Below are 18,853 nucleotides of genomic sequence, written 5' to 3'. Positions count from 1 at the left end.
TAGTCAAGCCAGACATAAACAAGCATTTACACTGCAATGGGTCTCGCATTTGCTCGAGTTAGAGCTGTTGGCGTTGTAAAGTCCTAACTGGACTTTTCTTGCCACTTAAATTGAAAAGGTAAAGAAAAACAGTTGCCATAAGCAAGCCGATTCAAAGTGCCATGGCCGCCATGAGCGTGAAGGAGAGAGACAAAAGAAAAAAAAAGTTTGCTCACAGTCAAACATATTGGCAATCGTGCAATTATCCATGTAACAGGGTCAGTCTGCAAGGCGGTAACAGAATCGCCCCAAGGCGGGGCAAACGTACCAGAGGTAAATGCTTTACGTGTGCTCCACTTTGAGGCTGCCTTGGAGACTGACCCGGTTACATGGATTATTGCACGATCGGCCATATACCTTAGTGTGGCGCACTATGTTTTTCTTTTGCCGCCCCACGTCACGCTGAATGGTCGTATGTTGTTTCTTCCTCTTCCTTGTTTTGGGCATGCCACTGTTTCTTTGTGGTGTCTGCGCACAAAGGCTGCAAGCTGGAGGGAGGTTTTTTAAATTTATTTGATAACTTAAAAAAAAAGGTTCATATAGTGCAAACTCGATCGGCGGAGTGTGTTACATGAGGATGTGAAGTTCCTTATAGCGCGAAGTGGATTGGAGGATAGCATTACATGAGTACCACTTAGCAAGCTTAGCGGTTGAAAAATATACCAACTGGAGCATTTAACACAGAAATCCTCGAAGCTGCTCTCCCAGCACAGCAGGAGAGCAGATACAACTAAATTCACTGCACTCAGTAAATTCCCCCCATAATGCTTTGCAGGCATTTCTTTTTCAAAACATTTTTACCCATAACTCAGTCTGTGGTGGTCCTAGGACATTAAGACCACCATCAAAACGTTCAGCCCGGTGCAGTCTTTCTGTTTAGGTCATCTATGGTTCCCCACACTAGGTTGGGGGGGACCCCAAAATAGTAACACCTCCTACCATTTAGTGTCTTTTTAAGCTCTCTCGTGGTTGGGACTTTTGTTTTAAAACGTTCAGCCCGATGCACTCTTTCTGTTTAGGTCATCTATGGTTCTCCACACTAGGTTGGGGGGGAGACCAAAATAGTAACGCCTCCCACTATTTAGTGTCTTTTTATGCTCTCTAATGGCTGGGACTTTCGTTTTACAGCTGGGAGTAGTTTGTGTTGTAAGGGCTTTGTTTGTAATCGCATTGCAGCAGACCTGAAAACGTGTAAGGCGCTACACCCTCTATGGGCTACATATATGGTTACACTGCATTACTTTCCGACCATGTTTCTTACAAATGCTATTTTTATTATGGTGTCCTCTAGGGGCTGTTCTGAGCATTACAATCAAGATACTGCATATTCGCTGCATTCAATAACTTGCCCCATAATTCTTTGTGGGTTATTCCTTTTAGAAAACATTTATGCCCATAACTCACTGTGTGATGGTCCTAGAAAAATGGGATCACCATCCAAATGTTAAGCACGGCCCATTCTTTCTAGGCCATATCTGGGTCCCCTCACTAGGTTGGGGGGACCCCAAAATAATAACCCCTCCCACCCAGTCAGTGTCTTTTTGAGTTCTCTCATGGCTGGAATTTTTGTTTTACAGCTGGGACTACTTTGTGTTTTAAGGGCCTTGTTTGTAATATTATTCTCATAGGCCTGCTAACCCTGAAAATATGTAATGCATTACACCCTCTAGGAGCTAAAAATCTGGTTACACTGCATTACTTTCTGCCATTCTGTTTTCATGTGGCTATGCTTTCTAAGGGCTAACTATATGGTTACATGACCATGTTTCTTAAACATGCTATTTTTAAAGTGGTGCCCTCTAGGAGGTGTTCTGACCATTACAGTCAAGATAGTACAATATTTGCTGCACACAGAAACTCGCCCATAACGCTTAGCGTGGCCTTACTTTTACAAAACACTTTTGCCCATTACTCGCAGCACGGTGTGCTCTTTGTGTCTAGGTTGTCTGTGGGTCCCCACACTAGGTTGGTGGGACCCCAAAATGATATAAAAAAATAATAATAAAAATAATGGCAACATTTTAATGTTTTGCTGCAAATAGAGAAAGAAGTTAAATGGAAGTGCTTTAATTATATGCAGGACCCCTGGAATTATGTGGCAGAGAGGACCACATTACGCAGTAGGGTTGAGCAATTTATGTGGAAAGAAAAGTCCTGGTATGCATTTACAACACCAATAGCTCTAACTGAAGCACATGTAAGACCTATTGCATTGCAAATACTTGTTTTTCATTTTTCTTCCCCATTGTCTTTGTTGTTCCCCGTCCACGCTTCCCACATCAGTATGTGTACCACCACCATTCTACCCACCACCCAACCACACAACCAGCACAAATACCCTCCCACCACCCTAGCCACAAACACCACACCTAACCACTACCACCTTAACCCTAATCACCTTTACTACCCCTTCCCCACCCTCACCCCAGTATCCTACCACCGCTCTTCACTCTGAACCACCCTTAACTCCCTACCTCAACCACCCCCACCCTTTCACTCAATATGACCATCAATTCCTATAGGAGCTTTTCATTTTGTGACATCCATATTCATCTCATTACTTGATTGGTGTTTTCATAGACAGTTTTAGCCCTTCTTTGCATTTGTTTACTTGTTCTCACCTGAAACTATCCATCCAGGTACCTAGTAAAACTAAATCAAACCAAAGATTGAGAAACATTGCACGTTCACAATAGCTATCTATCGACCGGTCTCTCTTAATTATGGGAGTCAATATGTGATCTTTGACCTTTAGTAGTGCCCACTTAAGAGATCCGTAGGCAGGTAGACTGAGGATTTAGGGCTGCACTGATTCTTATTGATCTCTCTGCCATGTTTGACACGGTGAGCCATTCTTTGCTTGTCAACTAGCCAGGGAGGATCTGGATTGGGGGGGCAGCCCTTACCATACTCAATTCTTTATTCTCAGGAAGAGAAGAAAGGCTGGCATTTGGAGAATTTAACTCTACTCCCATCTTTCTACCTCGACGGGTGCCCCAAGGCTGGTCGTTGTCCTTCACATTATTTAATGTTTGTCATACCATTGGCCAAACGTGTGTGTTCCTACAGTTTTGAGGTAGAGGCTTATGCTGATGACACAGAAATAGTGGTTGTATCTCATCGATTGTTGTGGAAGTAGCCAATAAATTCAGACGTTGCCTGGCCAATATTGCCCTGTGGATCCAAAATAACTGTTAAAGACTAAACAAGGCAGAGGTTATTTGGCCCGATACCGCGTTCTGGAATCAAATCAGTCGGTTGTGTGTTAGCTGAACCTATGTATGAGCATGGTTTCTATGATGGACTACAAGTTGAAAATTTAATAGAGTTAAACAAATAATTTATATGCAACTTTTCATGACCTGGAAGTTACTTTAGTGTGACTAAAGGCGTATGGCTGTCTGTAGATGTGTTATGTGTTGACAGATGTGACCAATATTATGGTCCTGCTCTTACACAGATTGGTTCTAACTATCCAGTAAAAATGAGACCATATATGGAGTAACTGGCAAAAGTCCCTAGAACAGACACAAGAAAACATTATAGGAATATCATAAAGAAGCATGGTATTTTATGGAATGTTATGTTTTAGGTCTCAACTACACGTGTATTTTTGAACAACTAATTGTATTTACAGTACAAATGCATACAGTGGGCTTTGGTTCGTCCCATTAAATGTTGGTTGGCTTTCTTATCAATCTTGTTCTTTCTTCTTATTAGAGGACTTCATTCCTCCTGTTGTGTTTGCCTTCCCTCATGGGGTGTAGTTTCTTTACCATCTTTCTTGTTAAGTGATTAGTATCCTTATACTGTCCTCATTCAGAGAGCTACTTTTTGTTTTCTTTTGTTTGAGCACTCGTGATGCATGTGATCTAGCTCTCCCCTGTTTGCTGGCTCCACACATATACCCCCCCATGCTCTCTGTAGCTTACTTCTCACCTCTCTGAAATTATTTTATTTCAAAACTAGCCTCTTTTTCTTTCCCCGCTGCTGCTTGGTGGTGTTGAGGGCTCCACCTTCATTCCTATGTTGTTCCCCTATCTTTCCCTGTCCGGCTTTGCTTTTTCTTAACTTAGTTTATATTTCTGTTTTTTCGCGGGCCAGCAGCTGCACATGGTTTTTCATTTGCCACTCCAAAATGAGTGTCTGCCATCTTTGAATGGTAAATTACATTCGAAAAAGTCATATACTGTGCATGAAGCACACATGCATGTGTTATGATGCTCGCACACACTTATTTGCCTTCACCCTGGGGCTGTCCATTTTTTAGGCTGAGCAAGCAAGCGTTCTGGCCTGTTGTAATCTACCTGCAGGCTTTTAACACCCATCACATGCCCATCACTATCACTCGTTCATGGGGTAGCCTTTCAAAATCCTTTTTTATCATTGTTAAAGGCTTTACGTTTGTCCCTCCTTGGGACAGTTTTGTTACCACTTTGGCGATCGAACCTGTTATATGGATAATTGCACTTTTGCCAATACGTTTGGCTGCGAGCAAACTTCTTTTTCCTTTTGTGTCTCTCCTTCGTGCTCATGCTCATGGCAGCCATGGCGCTTTTAATTGGCTTGCTTATGGCAACTGTTTTACTTCCCATTTTCAATTTATGCGCAAGAAAAATCCAGGTAGGAATTTGCAACGCTAATAACTCTAACTCGAGCAAACGCAAGACCCATTGCGTTGCAAATGCTTTTTTTTTGTATATTTTTCCTTCTCTCGGGCTGGTCAGCATTGCAAACAAGCATTGACAACGCCAAAGGTTTGATCAATACCTTTCAAAGACCAGACCAACTGGCTCTATCAGTGCTTGCTTTTTGTGGCTTTCTCCCAGAGTTTCTTTGAAGGAAAATTAGTCACACAGCTAGGTTTACTGCTAACTTATCTGACATAGTTCTCTAAAGGTGGCAGTCCATTGACAAACACTTTAATTATTGTCCTTTTTTTATTCCATATTCACCCCATCAAATAAAATAAGACTGTATAGATTGTAAAATTGTATATTTTATTTTACTATAAGTTCTAAAAGCATCTGAGCCCTGCAAAATTGTACTGTGAACATCAAAACATTTTTTAAAACCCTGTCAACTGAATTACATATAAGGCTCTCAGTTTTCCTTTTTGCTGAGTTTTACAAATATGTACAGACAGAAGCAAATGTATTGCCCTGTCGGTATTTATTTTTAAGTGTGAAAAAATTCAGAAAATATTTTCCTTTTGGATTATTCCCACTACTGTCAATCAAGTGTGCTAGGTCAATAACTGTGCAGACTGACAAAGAAGGTGTTCTTGTTAAGAAATAGAAAAAGTATTTCCTAATGAAACCTAAATAACTATGGGAGTAAAGCTGTTTAAATGGTTCTACAATGCAAATGATTCCAGGTGGCTGTATTGTACTGTAAGTGACTTAAACCCACTGGACAGTCAAACATGAGTAAACATTTGTTGATGTAAATAAATGTGAAATATAACCAATGCAGCAAAAGAGCAAATAGTAAATATGGATACAAATGGCAATATCAAAATGAATACCATAAAACCTGGAGTCATAATTATATAGTAGCATTGTTTTCCTCTGCATGTTTAATACACTACAGTCAGCCACATTATGTAGTATTCATTTTAGTAAATGTAATAAACTTTTTTTTTTTTTTTTTTTTTTTTTAATAGACAAATCACACTAACGAAACCGTCTAAAATAAAAGTTCAAAATAATTGAAGTTCATTGTGGTTGATTAATGTATACAAATGTATTTTATTTTTCTATAGACCCGCTTAACCTTTAGCTCTTTGTTCTAATAGCTTATCCACAAGTCCCCAAGATGACACATTTGGATCCTAATACTAGTTACCTGTCAAGTGTGCACCTGTTCTTTGTCTAAGGAAAACGCCCTAGACATCTCTTGGAAGTGCTGCCAAGATAAACTTGTAGCCTGTGTTCAGCAGGCTTGTTCTGCTAGCGTGTCCCCTTGTCTACGCCTGGACTCATAGGTTTTTCATGTACTTTGTTCTAGTGCCCAGATTTGCAGACTATGATCTACCAGTTAAGTAGGTCACATCGCATGTGTGTACTGTGTATTGTAATTTGCGCCTGATTTTATTTTTATTTTCTAGATCACAGCACATTTGCTATTTGAATGCCTGCTTGCTTATTGGTTGGCAGCTTTTGAAAGGTGTTGTTGCATCGCAGAAGCCTCTTTTCTGAAGACTAGATAACTGACAGAACAGGTTCAGCCTATTAATAGTCTGATGAAAGGTTTCAAGTATTTTGCCTGTGAAGGATTAACATGTTATTGTTGCACTGGATAGCTTCAGTCTTTGCACAGTATTGGTCTTTGATAGGATTTAAAATCCATGTGATGAAATTGTCATGTATGGTATTTCAGTGAGATATTGCTTTGCAGGGGATGAGAAGTGGCAATCTGAATGTCGGCTTTAGGAGAAAAGTTTAAGAAGCAGATAGGCATAAGAGAGATAGATCCTAGCTAATGTTCGTGCTGTATTCCTGTAAGGAACTGCATCGTGCACTCGACATTGGTGTATGTTTGTGACTTGATTAAGAGGATCATAGTCTAAGAAGGAGCCTAAAAATGTACTGCTGTGTACTAAGATACAGTTTGAAAGTGCAAAGCCTTTCATCAATAGCACCGTTTGCTCATGTTTCACTTAAATCTTATATTCAGAAGTACAACATGTTAGACATTGGAATACAGTGTCAAGTAATTTAAAAAGAACCCTGAGGAAAAAACTCTTCACTGGTTCTTATCCCAGCACCTTTACGGCTTTGTGACGCTATTTTCCAGCCACTTACAATTGACATTGAGAGGTGGTCTGCGTAGCATCAGATGAGTTGATTTTTTTTTTTTATGAGTAAAATGTAGAGGAAAAGTGTTTCAATCAGTCTTTGAATGCAATCTATTTCAATTTCACGTGTCCTTTTGTGCTGACAGTTTTCCTTTTTACCAAATGGGCATGGCAGGTATCAGTTAAAATAACATTTTAAATTCTGCTTCTACATACACTTAATGTATGCTTTAATTGTAACCAGCTTGTAAGGAAAAGTGAGCATGGAGCCGATATATAGGTTTCAATTAATTTGCCTTGATCTAAATTGTCCCTGTTGTGTATTCATGTTCTGTCCCTTTTCTTTCTTTTTTCCGAAATAGGTATTTCATTTTCTTCCATAACTAGCCCTGCCAGCGAATCAAAATAGAGTCCCTAAAGGTGAAAGTTGACTTTCTGAAGGTGCCTCTCGGCCTGAAGAAACCATCAGTCAAGGAGGCTGCAGCAGCTGCTTTGGCTGCGGTACCCGGGAAACCCAAGTCTGTTAACGTGGACCGGTACAAGGCCAGAAGATCTGACAACATGGACAACGAGTCACAGTATTCGGGCTACTCCTACAAATCTGGCCACTCCCGAAGTTCCCGCAAGCACAGGTATGATTCATTCCTTTTTTTTTTTTTATCTTGCTCCCACTCACTCTCTGCACCTGTCATTAATAATATGCATTACACAGCAGTCCAGGAAAAGTGTGATTTGATGAGAGGCTGTGGATTATGAAACCACGTCCTCGGAAACATGTAACAGGTTTTAGCTGCTACGTCCTGGTAGTGCGACCAAACAGTTTTACAAACCACAACTTCATGGTTGATATATGTAAGAGTCACATTGAACTCCCAGTGTTTCCAAGCTGTTACGTAAGATGTGGAGTGACAGAGAGCTGCGGCTTACGGGCGATATACCTCTCAGAAGAACCCCCTACCTGGTTACTAAGCTACCCTCTAAAAAGGAATTTCGGATTCTTTTGTATCAAAAATCCCTAAGGCTAAGAAAAATGTTGAACACAGATCAGCACACAAGGGAACAATTTAACAAGCACACCTAGTAAATGCAAAAGAACACTAGTCTTATGCATTGTGTGCTGGCCTATCCTGATTAACTGCAGTAGCAGTTTGCATGGATTTCAACAGAAAGGAAGTAGAAAGCATAGGATGGAGCCATTTGTCTCAAAAATCTAACAAACCCACAATGCAGCCAATGTCTCGAACTCATCACCTGTGTCTCACTGGCCAGAAGCAGATCGTCAATTAGTTGAATTACTTCGTAGCTCTGCTTAGCAGTCCCAAGTTATCCAAGCAGTTAAGCAACCATCTTATGAGTCTGTCCATTAAAGTGTATTTGCTAGCCTTTCAGTAAGATTTTACAAACAATTGTGATGCTTAGATCTGTAATATTTGACCTGTCAGTGCACCCTAGCATTCATCATAATATAATAAAAGAAAGGAGGAAACCATTTCTCCTATGCCAGTAGTAGCATGAATAGGCCGTCATAGTAGTTGCTGATTTTCGGACACTCGTGTATAAAGTAAGATTCCCGGCTTGTTGTCATGGAACCTGCTCTCTACTGGTTGCCTAACACCTACTGGCTTTAGCCACATTGACCAGAGAATACTGTTCTGATTCAGTAGACTATTTTAAGTCGTCACTAAGTTTTTATTGTATTACCTTCATTATATTAACTTAATTATTTGCGCCGAATCCAGCCCTGTGGGTGTATTGACATGTTGTCCAAGAGGTTCTCTGAGATGAGCAAAGTATACCTCTTTAGAGATTGTCAGAGATGCTTCTTTTTGGCATAGTGGTTTTTATTGAAGTTAGAAGACTTTATATAGGACTAAATATCAACAAGCATTTCTGTTAATTCTAACTACGTTGTTTTGAATTTTCTCATTAAATGCTAGAAAGTAAAGAGAGTTAAACCAACTCTAGCTAGGATATGTCCAGAAGTTTCAATGAGTAGATTAGCTAGGACTTGAATTTTGAAAATCACAGAGCCTAAGGTATGGTTTTAAGAGTTAGTTAGGTCCAAATCTAATATAGTTAACTTTCTGTGAATTCTCTTGAGTGAACAGAGTACGTAACCTAGATATATGATCATGGAAATGCCCTTTACCTTGAAATCCACGTCTGGCTTTATCACCTTTGCCAGGCAACATGGGGCTGATAAAGTCTGAAGTGCACAGTGGTAAACTAAATATTTTGAGCCCACCACCCGAACTGAAGAACTCTTACAGTAGTCAGCTGGCCACCCTTGATGTTCAACTGAACCCTCCAGTCCCTCTTTCTTAAAATATATCTTAATTGATGTAAGGCATCCATTTTGAGTTGGTGGTGAGGGAGCCCTGTCGAGAACTCCTTGAGATTCACAGTCAGTCTAATTTCTTGTTTTTTTAACATTTTATAAGCAATGTTTTACTTTTAATGCTGGACAGATGTGGAGCAGTCAGTTGAATTGCCCCTTACAAAACAAGTTGAACTATTTGGCATTCACCACTCTTTGATCCAGGAGGAGGAAATTATTTTTCTTGGAGGGTGGGTTTGTTTGGGGTTTTTGGACAATAGATTTGTTTGAGGGTTCTGAAGAACCCAAATGGAAACTCATTCATCAACTTACAGGCGTCTGGAGTTGGAGCCTACCAATTGTGAAGGAATGTTTCCATTCTCTTAGGCTTATTTCGGAAACAAGGTTTAGGCTAGCTAAGCGTCCAGCAGTGTAGGTATTACATGAAGTAAATCTGGCAGGTTCTGCATAGATCAAGGTAGGAAGAATTTGTTTAAACTAATATTGAGAGTGGTAAAAGTGTCAATGGAAGCCTTGAAATCTTTAGGAGCCATGCTGCTGAAAGTGGCTGCCGATGCCCAGATACTGCTATCTGTGCCATAAAGACACTGGTTGAAGTCCTTTTTCAAGTAGATGTGAGCTTGGTATTGAGATGTGAAGATGCTTCTAAAGTTACTCAAGTTCCTTACACATTGCTTTTTGAATTGCCTGTCTGCAGCAGAATCTGCCTCTGAAGAATTAAGCTACCCAGTTTTCATCCTCCTCTAATCCGAATCAAGTACTGATTTTGTGCTGGAGCGTAGATGTACCTCCAAAGAGGAAAACGCCTGGTGTGCTCACCTTACATTGATGTCAGTGTCCATTTTCAGGCCCAGATACACGTCTATTATGGCTGCATTTAAAATCTTTGTAATGGGTCCTGGCATCTTCTTCAGGCACTCAGGCTCTTCTGGGTATTCAGTGAGAATGTCCACATCACCGTAGACTCCTTCAGGTATGTCTAGTGTTGATGCAATTGTGCCTACTAAGGATTACCTTAGGCATACATCTTCCAAGTGTATTCTGACTTATATGGCTTTCCACAGGCAGGAATGTGATTGGGAAATACATGCTGAAGACCTGTGATCTTCAACGTTCATCAGGTAAAAAATAGGCACAGAGGCCACATTTTAAGGCTGTATCTTTGATCTCAGCAGGTCCTCCTCATAATCTTACTGATTGTCTCTTTTGAACTTATCCCTGTTAAAGGTGTCAAAAACAACAGACTTTTGGTGTGTGTTGCTAAATCTTCCGAACATAAGAGTGAACCAGACTGTTCCACGTGAGGTCTACCCCTCTTGGTGAGAGTGGTAAATAGTTTGCTTGCAAGCTGTTTGATTTCCAAGAGCCCAACACTTCACCAGGCATGATAGTCGGATCTGGTGGCTCGGTGTTCTAATGCATCCAGTGCAGAGATCTCTGTTTAACTTCATCATCACAGGATCAAATACTGGAAAGTCCACGAAAACTGTTATCCTTGTGAAGTTGATAAAATGAGTAGAATTCAGTTGGGTACCAATTAAATCTGTTATTCAGCACCAACCTACCCTTCTGTGTGAATGTGTGCTTTACAGATAACTGTTATGTTATGCTTAAGGTATCTGGTCCCTTCCTAGGAAGGCGTCCTTCAGGTGTCTTAAAATGCTGTAGGTGCTGTCTGACCTTCTCTTCACTTTAGTGGTCTTCTGTTTCTGACCACAAGTCCAGAGATCTGGAAGCTTGATCGCCCCTGTTTACAATGGAAGGTTGGTTCTTTTTTGGTGCCTTTCAAGTTTCAGTGATTTATTCCAAGAGTTATAAGCTGCAGACAGCATGACCAAGAGTGAGTATTGTTATCAACCTCATTGAGACCCTCGTTCAGCATATAGATCGCGATCTGACCCCTCAGAGGATTTCCTGTGACATTTACTTATTATCTAGTTGCCATAACCAGAGTAGTAATGTATACTGTGATTCACCCAAGGTAGGCAAATATGCCCATGATTAAAAATATGCTGCAGCGCCAGGTGCGAGGGAGTGGCCACCCCTTGTTCATCTCTGAGCCAAACTTCACATACGTGTGTACTCCCTCTGGGAGAACCCACAGGTGGAGGAACACTATTAAATAAAATGTCGAAGGTCCAGTCATGGTAGTTTTCTGCTGACGATCAGTCATGGGGTTCATGCTCAGTGCTGCTTCAACCTTCCATTGATGGAGCATGGACAGTCATTAGCAGTTAAAACTTCAATCTTAAGAGGGCATGTTTGTTAAACAGCATCCCGTTCACCAGTGCCATGAAATGGTTCCAGATGTTATTGGACTAGCATCTCAGAGCTTTCAAATAGTGCCTCACAAGCAAAGACCCTGTCTGTGCTCAGCCCTCAAATGAAGATCTGAAAGGAAAAATGTTCGATCGGCTGAATAGCCCTGAGGGTTGAATGGTCGCACATCTCTGTACCTGACCAGCTGCATCAGGGGAAAAATGCTTGAGTGTGAGAAAGTAGCCTCTTTCTAGCAATGGTTACCCCATATTTTTGGCCTGTTTGTCAGTGTGTTTGACTGTGTCACTGGGATCCAGCTAGCCAGGACCCCAGTGCCTATGGTTTTTGGCGTGTTTGTCAGTAAGTTTGACTGTTTGTCAGTATGCTTGACTGTGTCACTGGAATCCTGCTAACCAGGATCTCTTTCTTTTCCCAAATTTGTCACTATATACTGGTAACCCAGTATTTCATCCCAAATTAGCATAGTGGTACCCCCTTAGGAGTCCTTAGTATATGGTACTTAGATACCCAGGGCATTTTGGTTCCAGGGGATTCCTATGGGCTGCAGCATTACTTTTGCCACCCATAGGGTTCTGCAGGACTGCCATTGCAGCCTGCGTGAAATGGTGCATGCACCATTTCACAGCCATTTACACTGCACCGGGTCACTGATAAGTCACCTAAATGTCAGGTCTTCCAACCCTGATGGCTGGGTGCAAAGTACCTGTGTGAGGGCACCCCAGCACTAGCAGAGGTGCCTCCACATGGTCAAGGACCATTTTCCCAGACTTCATGAGTGCGGGGACGCCATGTTACGCTTGCACTGGACATAGGTCAATACCTATGTCCAGCTTCCCAATGGTAACTCCGAATATGGCCATGTAAGGTGCCTAACATTTGGGAATTGTACCCCAATACTGATTCTAGTATTGGTTTTACAATTCAATGCACTCTGGGGGCTCCCCAGTGGAACCCCACTACTGCCACACCAGCCTTCTGAGGTTTTCCAGGCAGCCCCATCTGCTGCCACCTCACAGACCAGTTTCTGCTCTCCTGTTGCTTGAGCAGCTCAAGCCCAGGAAAGCAGAACAAAGCATTTCCTTTGGGACAGGGGTGTTGCACCCTCTCCATTAGGAAATAAGTGTTACAAGCATGGGATGGGTAGCCTCCCAGAGCCTCTGGAAATGCTTTGAAGGATACAGATGGTGCCCTCCTTGCATAATCAAGTCGACACATGTTCAGGGACCCCAGTCCCTGCTCTGGTGCAAAACTGGACGAAGGAAAGGGGAGTGACCACTCCCCTGTCCATCACCACCCCAGGGGTGGTGCCCAGAGCTCCTCCAGAGTGTCCCTGGGTTTTGTCATTTTGGATTCCACGGTGGTAGGGCACTTTATTAGCATTTGAGTGACCAGTGCTGGCAGGTGATGTTAGAGCCCTCCCCTGATAGGTGCTTACCTGTGTAGCTGACCAATCTCCCTTTCAGGGCTATTTAGGGTCTCTTCTCTAGGTGTTTCCTCAGATTTGGAATGCAAGACTCTAGCAGGAATTCTCTGCATCCTTTACTTCACCTTCTTCTGATTAAACTGCATCTGGACCCTCCACTGCAACAAAGAAGCAAAGACAACTTCTGCAACATTGTATCTTCAGCTCCTGCCAGCAACTGCAACCATTTCCAGGTTGTGCATCCTCCGAGGACTGCCTGTCTTCAGCATGCACCAGAAGAATGAAGGAATCTCCCTTGAAGTGAAGAAGTCACTTTCATGCTTCAGCAGGCACCCCTCTGCAACGACGACCGGTGGTGTGAGTCACCTCTTCTGATGAAGTGTGTGGATCCAGCAACACGGGTGGTGGGCTGAAGTTGTCACAATGGTCCTAAGGTCCAGCTGTGTAACTTTGGTGGAGGTAAGAGTTTGCCTCCCCACGCAAGACAGTACCCCCATGCACTGCATGATTAGCAGTTGCCACGGCTTGTGTGAGGCCTTCCATGACGTTCTTCATGCACAGCACAGCTCCGGCCCCCAGCACTCCTTCCTGCGACACACAGCTTCCTGAGTGGTTCTCTGGCAGCGTGGGAGCCCTTTGTGTCGTGCTGCGTGGGCCTCCATTTGCACCTTCTTTGTCCCCGTGCTGTGGGACTCCTGTGTGCGCTGCCGGGTCTTCTGAGGGCTCGCTGACTTTCTGAGAGCCCCCTCTATCTTCCCCTCCTAGGTAAAGGCCACCAAGTCCCTCGTGGGCCCAGGCAGAGCCATTTTCCGCTGACCACGAGATTTGTGTGTGCCAAGGCTTGTTGGCGGAATCCAGCGATGCAAACCAGACTGCAATCTTTCATCCAGTGTGGGACATCATCTGCACCAACCAGGAACCCGCATCTGTCTTCTTTAGTGCAATACTGACTGTTGTTGTTAACTGGTGGTTCTTCTTTTGCACCTCATTTCGGGTTAGCAGGGGCTCCTGTTCTCCCTGGATTCTTCAGTGCTTCTTGGACTTGGTCCCCTTCTTCCACAGGTCTTCAGGTCCAGGAACCCTTTGTTGGTGTCTTGCAGTCTCTTCTGGTTCTTGCATTATCTTCTTTCCTGACTTCTTTTGGGTTCTAGGAAACTTAATGTGATTTACTCCTGTTTCCCTGGGCTCTGGGGTGGGTTCTAGTACTTACCTTTAGTGTTTTCTTACACTTCCAGGGACCCTCTACACACTACACTTTCCTAGGTGGGAAACCGACTTTCGCATTCCACTTTTTAGTATATGGTTTGTGTTCCCCCAAGGCCCATTGCAACCTATTGTGATTTTCACTATTTGCACTGTTTTCTAACTGTTTTTAGAGCTATTACTGCATTCTAGTATATATACTGTGTATATTACTTACCTCCTAAGGGAGTATAGTCTCTAAGGTATTTTTGGCATTTGTGTCACCAGAATAAAGTACCTTTATTTTTGTAACAGTGAGTATTTTCTTTCATGTGTGTGAGTACTGTGTGACTACAGTGATATTGCATGAGCTTTGCATGTCTCCTAGATAAGCCTTGGCTGCGCAGCTACAGCTACCTCTAGACATCCTGGCTTCTAGAAACTGACTACATTTCACTAATAAGGGATAAGTGGACCTGGTATAAGGTGTAAGTACCTTTGGTACCCACAACAAGCTAGAGGATTATTCACAGTAACTGTGGTCAAGCCTACACACCTCTAAACGTAAACATGGACAACACTCTCAGAACTCGGTTTGATCATTCAGTCGCCAGCAATTCAACTATAGGAACCACATTGAAATAACAAAGAGGTGCTCAAATGAGGCCCCTGACCAGCAAGGAAAGAGGGAATTTGGCTTTGTAACATAAAAGGTATTACAAGTGTTAGCTCCCCGTTGGACTTAAGTCATGTAATTATAGTGCTTTCAACTGTTTTTCATGAATTATAGTGGATTTGTAGTTTTTGTTTTGTTTGTCAACGGCATGTTTAATGAAGGCTGCTGTGAGTTCATTGAAGAAAGAACAGCGCAGAATTGTCTCTGGCTTTGACATAGTATTTATCTGAAATTCCTTACCTTGAGCTGTGACTGAGTTTCTGCTCCCATAAGGGACAGTTATTCTCTCCTTTCTCTTCCACACAGACATCTAGCCCGGTGCATAACCTAATTTTTAAGCAACTTTCTGTTGAGTGTCGCTCATAGAACAAGTTATACCATAGTTGCTAGTTTCTGTAAAACGTGAAATAAAGCAGACGATTCACCACTGGGTCCCTTTTCGTTTATTTCTCTTGATTCCTTATGGTCTCTTAATTAAATTTAAACATCTTGTATGGCTCCATGCACACAACCCCTAAGAACGTGTCCTGATCAAATTGCTCCATTTCCACTGTCTTTGTATGCAGAATCGGTGTATTTTCATTTCTTCAATACTTGTCACCATCCTTAAAGAATGATATTATTTTACTTGAGTTTAAGAAACTTCCATTGGATCCTAACTGCTGTCGTACTGATATTTACTGATTACTGCTCTTCCTCTTAAGTGTACATTTTCCAAGAAAGTATTTATCAAGGGGCTACGGGTAAACCACTTTTATGAAGCTCTTAATCTACATTTCATTTTTAAAACAAACTTTAAATTCAGACTTGTCAAAACACCAACTTCTGAAGCTTAGAAGCTGGTATAGAAATGTAATGTGGATTAGAAAGGTTGCGTCAGACCCCTTGTAATGTATGAAAATTAAACAATCGGTGAAGTTTTATTTGAAAGCTAATTTGGAATTAAAGGTCTGATGATTTTTTCCTTCAATAATATTTAATACAGGAAGTGTAGGCAGTCATGGGCAATGTATGGAGCCAGTCTATTCCTTGCACATAAGCATAGGAAATACCCCCTGTATAGTTGAGAATTGTATTAATGCTTCTACATTTGTCCATGACTTATTGGTCGGAAGAAGTAATTGATACTATTGTTTATTAACTAGAATTTCTTTTTTTACCATATTCAAAGGTATAACGTTTTATAATCCTAACACAGTTAACACACATTTAAGCCTTTTCCAGTTACTTCATAATAATTTTGAAATGTGTGTTTGCAGAGATTGCTTATGTATTGTCCATTTGAACATTACACAAATCAGTTGAAATTGAATTGCAAGATGAATCTGGCATTTGCTGTGGGTGTGGTACTGAACACTAGCTACTTTGGACTCCACAGTGGACACTCGGCTGTAGACAGCTGGCAATGGAAACCTACAACTCTTGGTCTTTGTGGCCCTCATAGCAGCCTTCCAGCACATTTTAGATGACTGGGCACAGTGGCTGCCTTCCATTTCACTCCTCTCATGTGGTCTTGTACTTCTTGGGTCAAAGAAATTAAGGATAAACCTTTCCTCTATTAGTGCTGCAGGTTCCCTATTTACCCATGCGTTTTCTAAATCAGCCTGAAGTTTCGTGGAGATCTCATTGCAAAGCTATATGTGTATTACTACTCCTACCAAGTTGGCACTCCAGTCAGGATTATAATCAGTGGGGCCACCTGTCTTATCACATGCATAAATGAGGTGGTAGCATAGATGAGGCCACAGCATGCCGGATTTCAAAGCTCTGCAATACTAGCTCATATAATTTCATAATAGATAAAATAGTTAACACATTTCAAGCCTCCTTTGTCCTTTAGTTATGTTTGAGCATGTTCACTTTGTTAATTTTAAGTTGTAAAGCTTGTAACATGCTTTATGTGATGCACAGTCGTGGGTGCTTTAATTAACTACATAGACCACAAATGGTGCAATGGAATGGTTATTGATCTTTTCCACTTCTGGGTATTACCCATGGACATTGTTGCCTTGATGTATACACATCTTTACTGCTGTAGTAGGCTTTACCTGGAATGGCTAAGGCAGAATTTTCGACTCTAAAGACAAAGCATAATGGACTATATTACTGGAACTAGGAATGCTATGAACCAGCTGCTGGCTGATTCGAGGATCTAGTTATTGGGCCTCTGCTTACAACACTTGTGCATATATGGTTCTACTTTGAAACTCGATCGATAAGATCTCCTCTGTTCCTTCCAGGCTGCTTTTCTCACTTAAACAGAACTTGTTGTCAGAGTTTGTTTAGACCATCAACTAGGCAGGCCACCTCAAAGAAGCATTTTACTATCTGTTACTGAACACCTTCAGAGGTTTTCTGCATCAGGAACATCTTTTCTAAGTTCAAGCCCAAACACCTTTTGTTTGTTATTATCTAAGAACATCTTTGTAGACCTGCACCTAAAAAACCCAGTTTGTAGCAGTCCACTGTGCAGATGTTAATTTCATATTATTCTGTACACAGCAATAGCATACCTTTTCAGAGTAGGGACCTTTAGTCTTCTAGCATCCAACTGGTTTAAGCTATGTTAAGGAGTCCTGCAGATGTATCTAGCACCAACCAATGGCTTTCGTTTTAGCTCCTTAGTAATTGAAGTATTTAAAACTGCCTTCCTAATCTAAGCTTATAATTAAAATTTAAAATATACACCTCTTGTGAGAAATGAGCAGACGTAGGCTCCTGGCCTTACCCACTCCCTATAAAATTTTGTCATCCTATGAACCTCCTCTTTCAGAGTTTTCTAGGCCTGCAGTTGTTAACAGATGGGGAGTCCCTTCACATTTATAAGTTCTTGTGGTTGGAAAATAGGCTGCATATGGTTTTCAACCATGCAAACACAATAAACCTCTGTCTACATAATCCCAGACTTGTCACTAGTACATAATTGTGCACACTGTATGAGGATATCTTCTTTTCTGTATCATCTGAAAATCCATCAAACAAATCTGCAAATATATAGATTGTTTGTCCTGTGAAATGCTAGAAGTGGGCACACTAGCCCTGATTAAGTACCAACATTTGCAGGTCAAGTTGGATTTTGAAAAACAATTTGTAGGTCTTGATTTGCCAAGTTGGATAGTGTCCCTTTTAGAAGATTCCATTTGGGGGTCAGTTGGAATCACCAGGTGCTTCCAAAACCTTTTTTGGTTCTTGGCAATCCTGGAAACTGCTTGCTATTGATTTAGGTGATTGTCCAAAATGCTCCTTATGGAGCGATCAGCCCTTTTAGTTATGGAGACCTGGCCTACTGATACTATGTTGCATTTAAATGTTGTTCTTGTCCTAGTTTGGTTAAATGTATCTATTGATACTACCAAAGTACTGACATTAAACCTATGTATTACTGTTTCTTCTGTGACGGGAGAGCTAATGATGGATCACTAAAAAGTTGAAAAAAAAAGAAAATGCCATACATTTTAGATGTTAACAGAGCGGCATGATCGTGGTCTATGAACTGCCTCGTTGTGGAGTTTTTCCTTGATATTTCTCTTTTCGAGGACTGTGTTGGATGTTTTTAACGGGTATTTGAGAGGCATTAAACTTTGGTGATTAGAAACAAATGGCATCGGCTAGAACTTTACAAATAGTTTTCCAAATTGTAGGCAGCAGTAGCTTGTTTCAAACATCCTGATACATCTACCTCAACCCTGATTAACTTTGAATAGAGATACACATTTTATTGGGGAGAGAGAGCGATGTAAGCTGGGTTTTCCAGTTGTCTTATTTATTTCATGACCTCTTTAAGAAATCAATGGGCAGTTATTTTTATATTTGCTAAATCATCAAAATGATTGGTAGCAGGTACTGTACTAACTCACATGTTAGTGGGTAGTTGCACTCACCGGTAACTAAGAGTTTTACATACTACTGCATGGAGTGATATCAGTACTCAGCTAGTGTTGTAGCTACACAAGGGTTGTTACACAGCACTGGTAAATCTTTTCTCAGCAGTGTGCTCATGGACTGCAATTTAACTCCACTGAAGAATGTGTACCCTAGAAGACCCAATTTGCTGAGGTTTGGGAGCCTATGAGGCAAGAATAGCATCTCGCATTACAAAATAATTCAGTGCCATGT

General features: G+C 41.5%; 1 protein-coding gene across 2 annotated transcripts in view; it reads left to right on the top strand.

Moving 5' to 3' along the window:
* Positions 1-18,853, top strand: part of VANGL2 (VANGL planar cell polarity protein 2) — a 198,702-nt gene that overhangs the window by 119,506 nt on the left and 60,343 nt on the right. For both annotated transcript variants that reach the window (XM_069217907.1, XM_069217908.1), the window contains exon 3: positions 7,201-7,470. In XM_069217907.1, the coding sequence (XP_069074008.1) occupies positions 7,400-7,470 (71 nt within the window). In that variant the 5' untranslated portion in view covers positions 7,201-7,399. The remainder of the gene's footprint in view (positions 1-7,200; positions 7,471-18,853) is intronic.

This window comes from Pleurodeles waltl, chromosome 12, assembly GCF_031143425.1.
Source record: "Pleurodeles waltl isolate 20211129_DDA chromosome 12, aPleWal1.hap1.20221129, whole genome shotgun sequence".
NCBI lineage: Eukaryota > Metazoa > Chordata > Amphibia > Caudata > Salamandridae > Pleurodeles > Pleurodeles waltl.
Note: the sequence above shows the minus strand (reverse complement) of the source record. Positions and strands in the feature narration are given on the sequence as shown.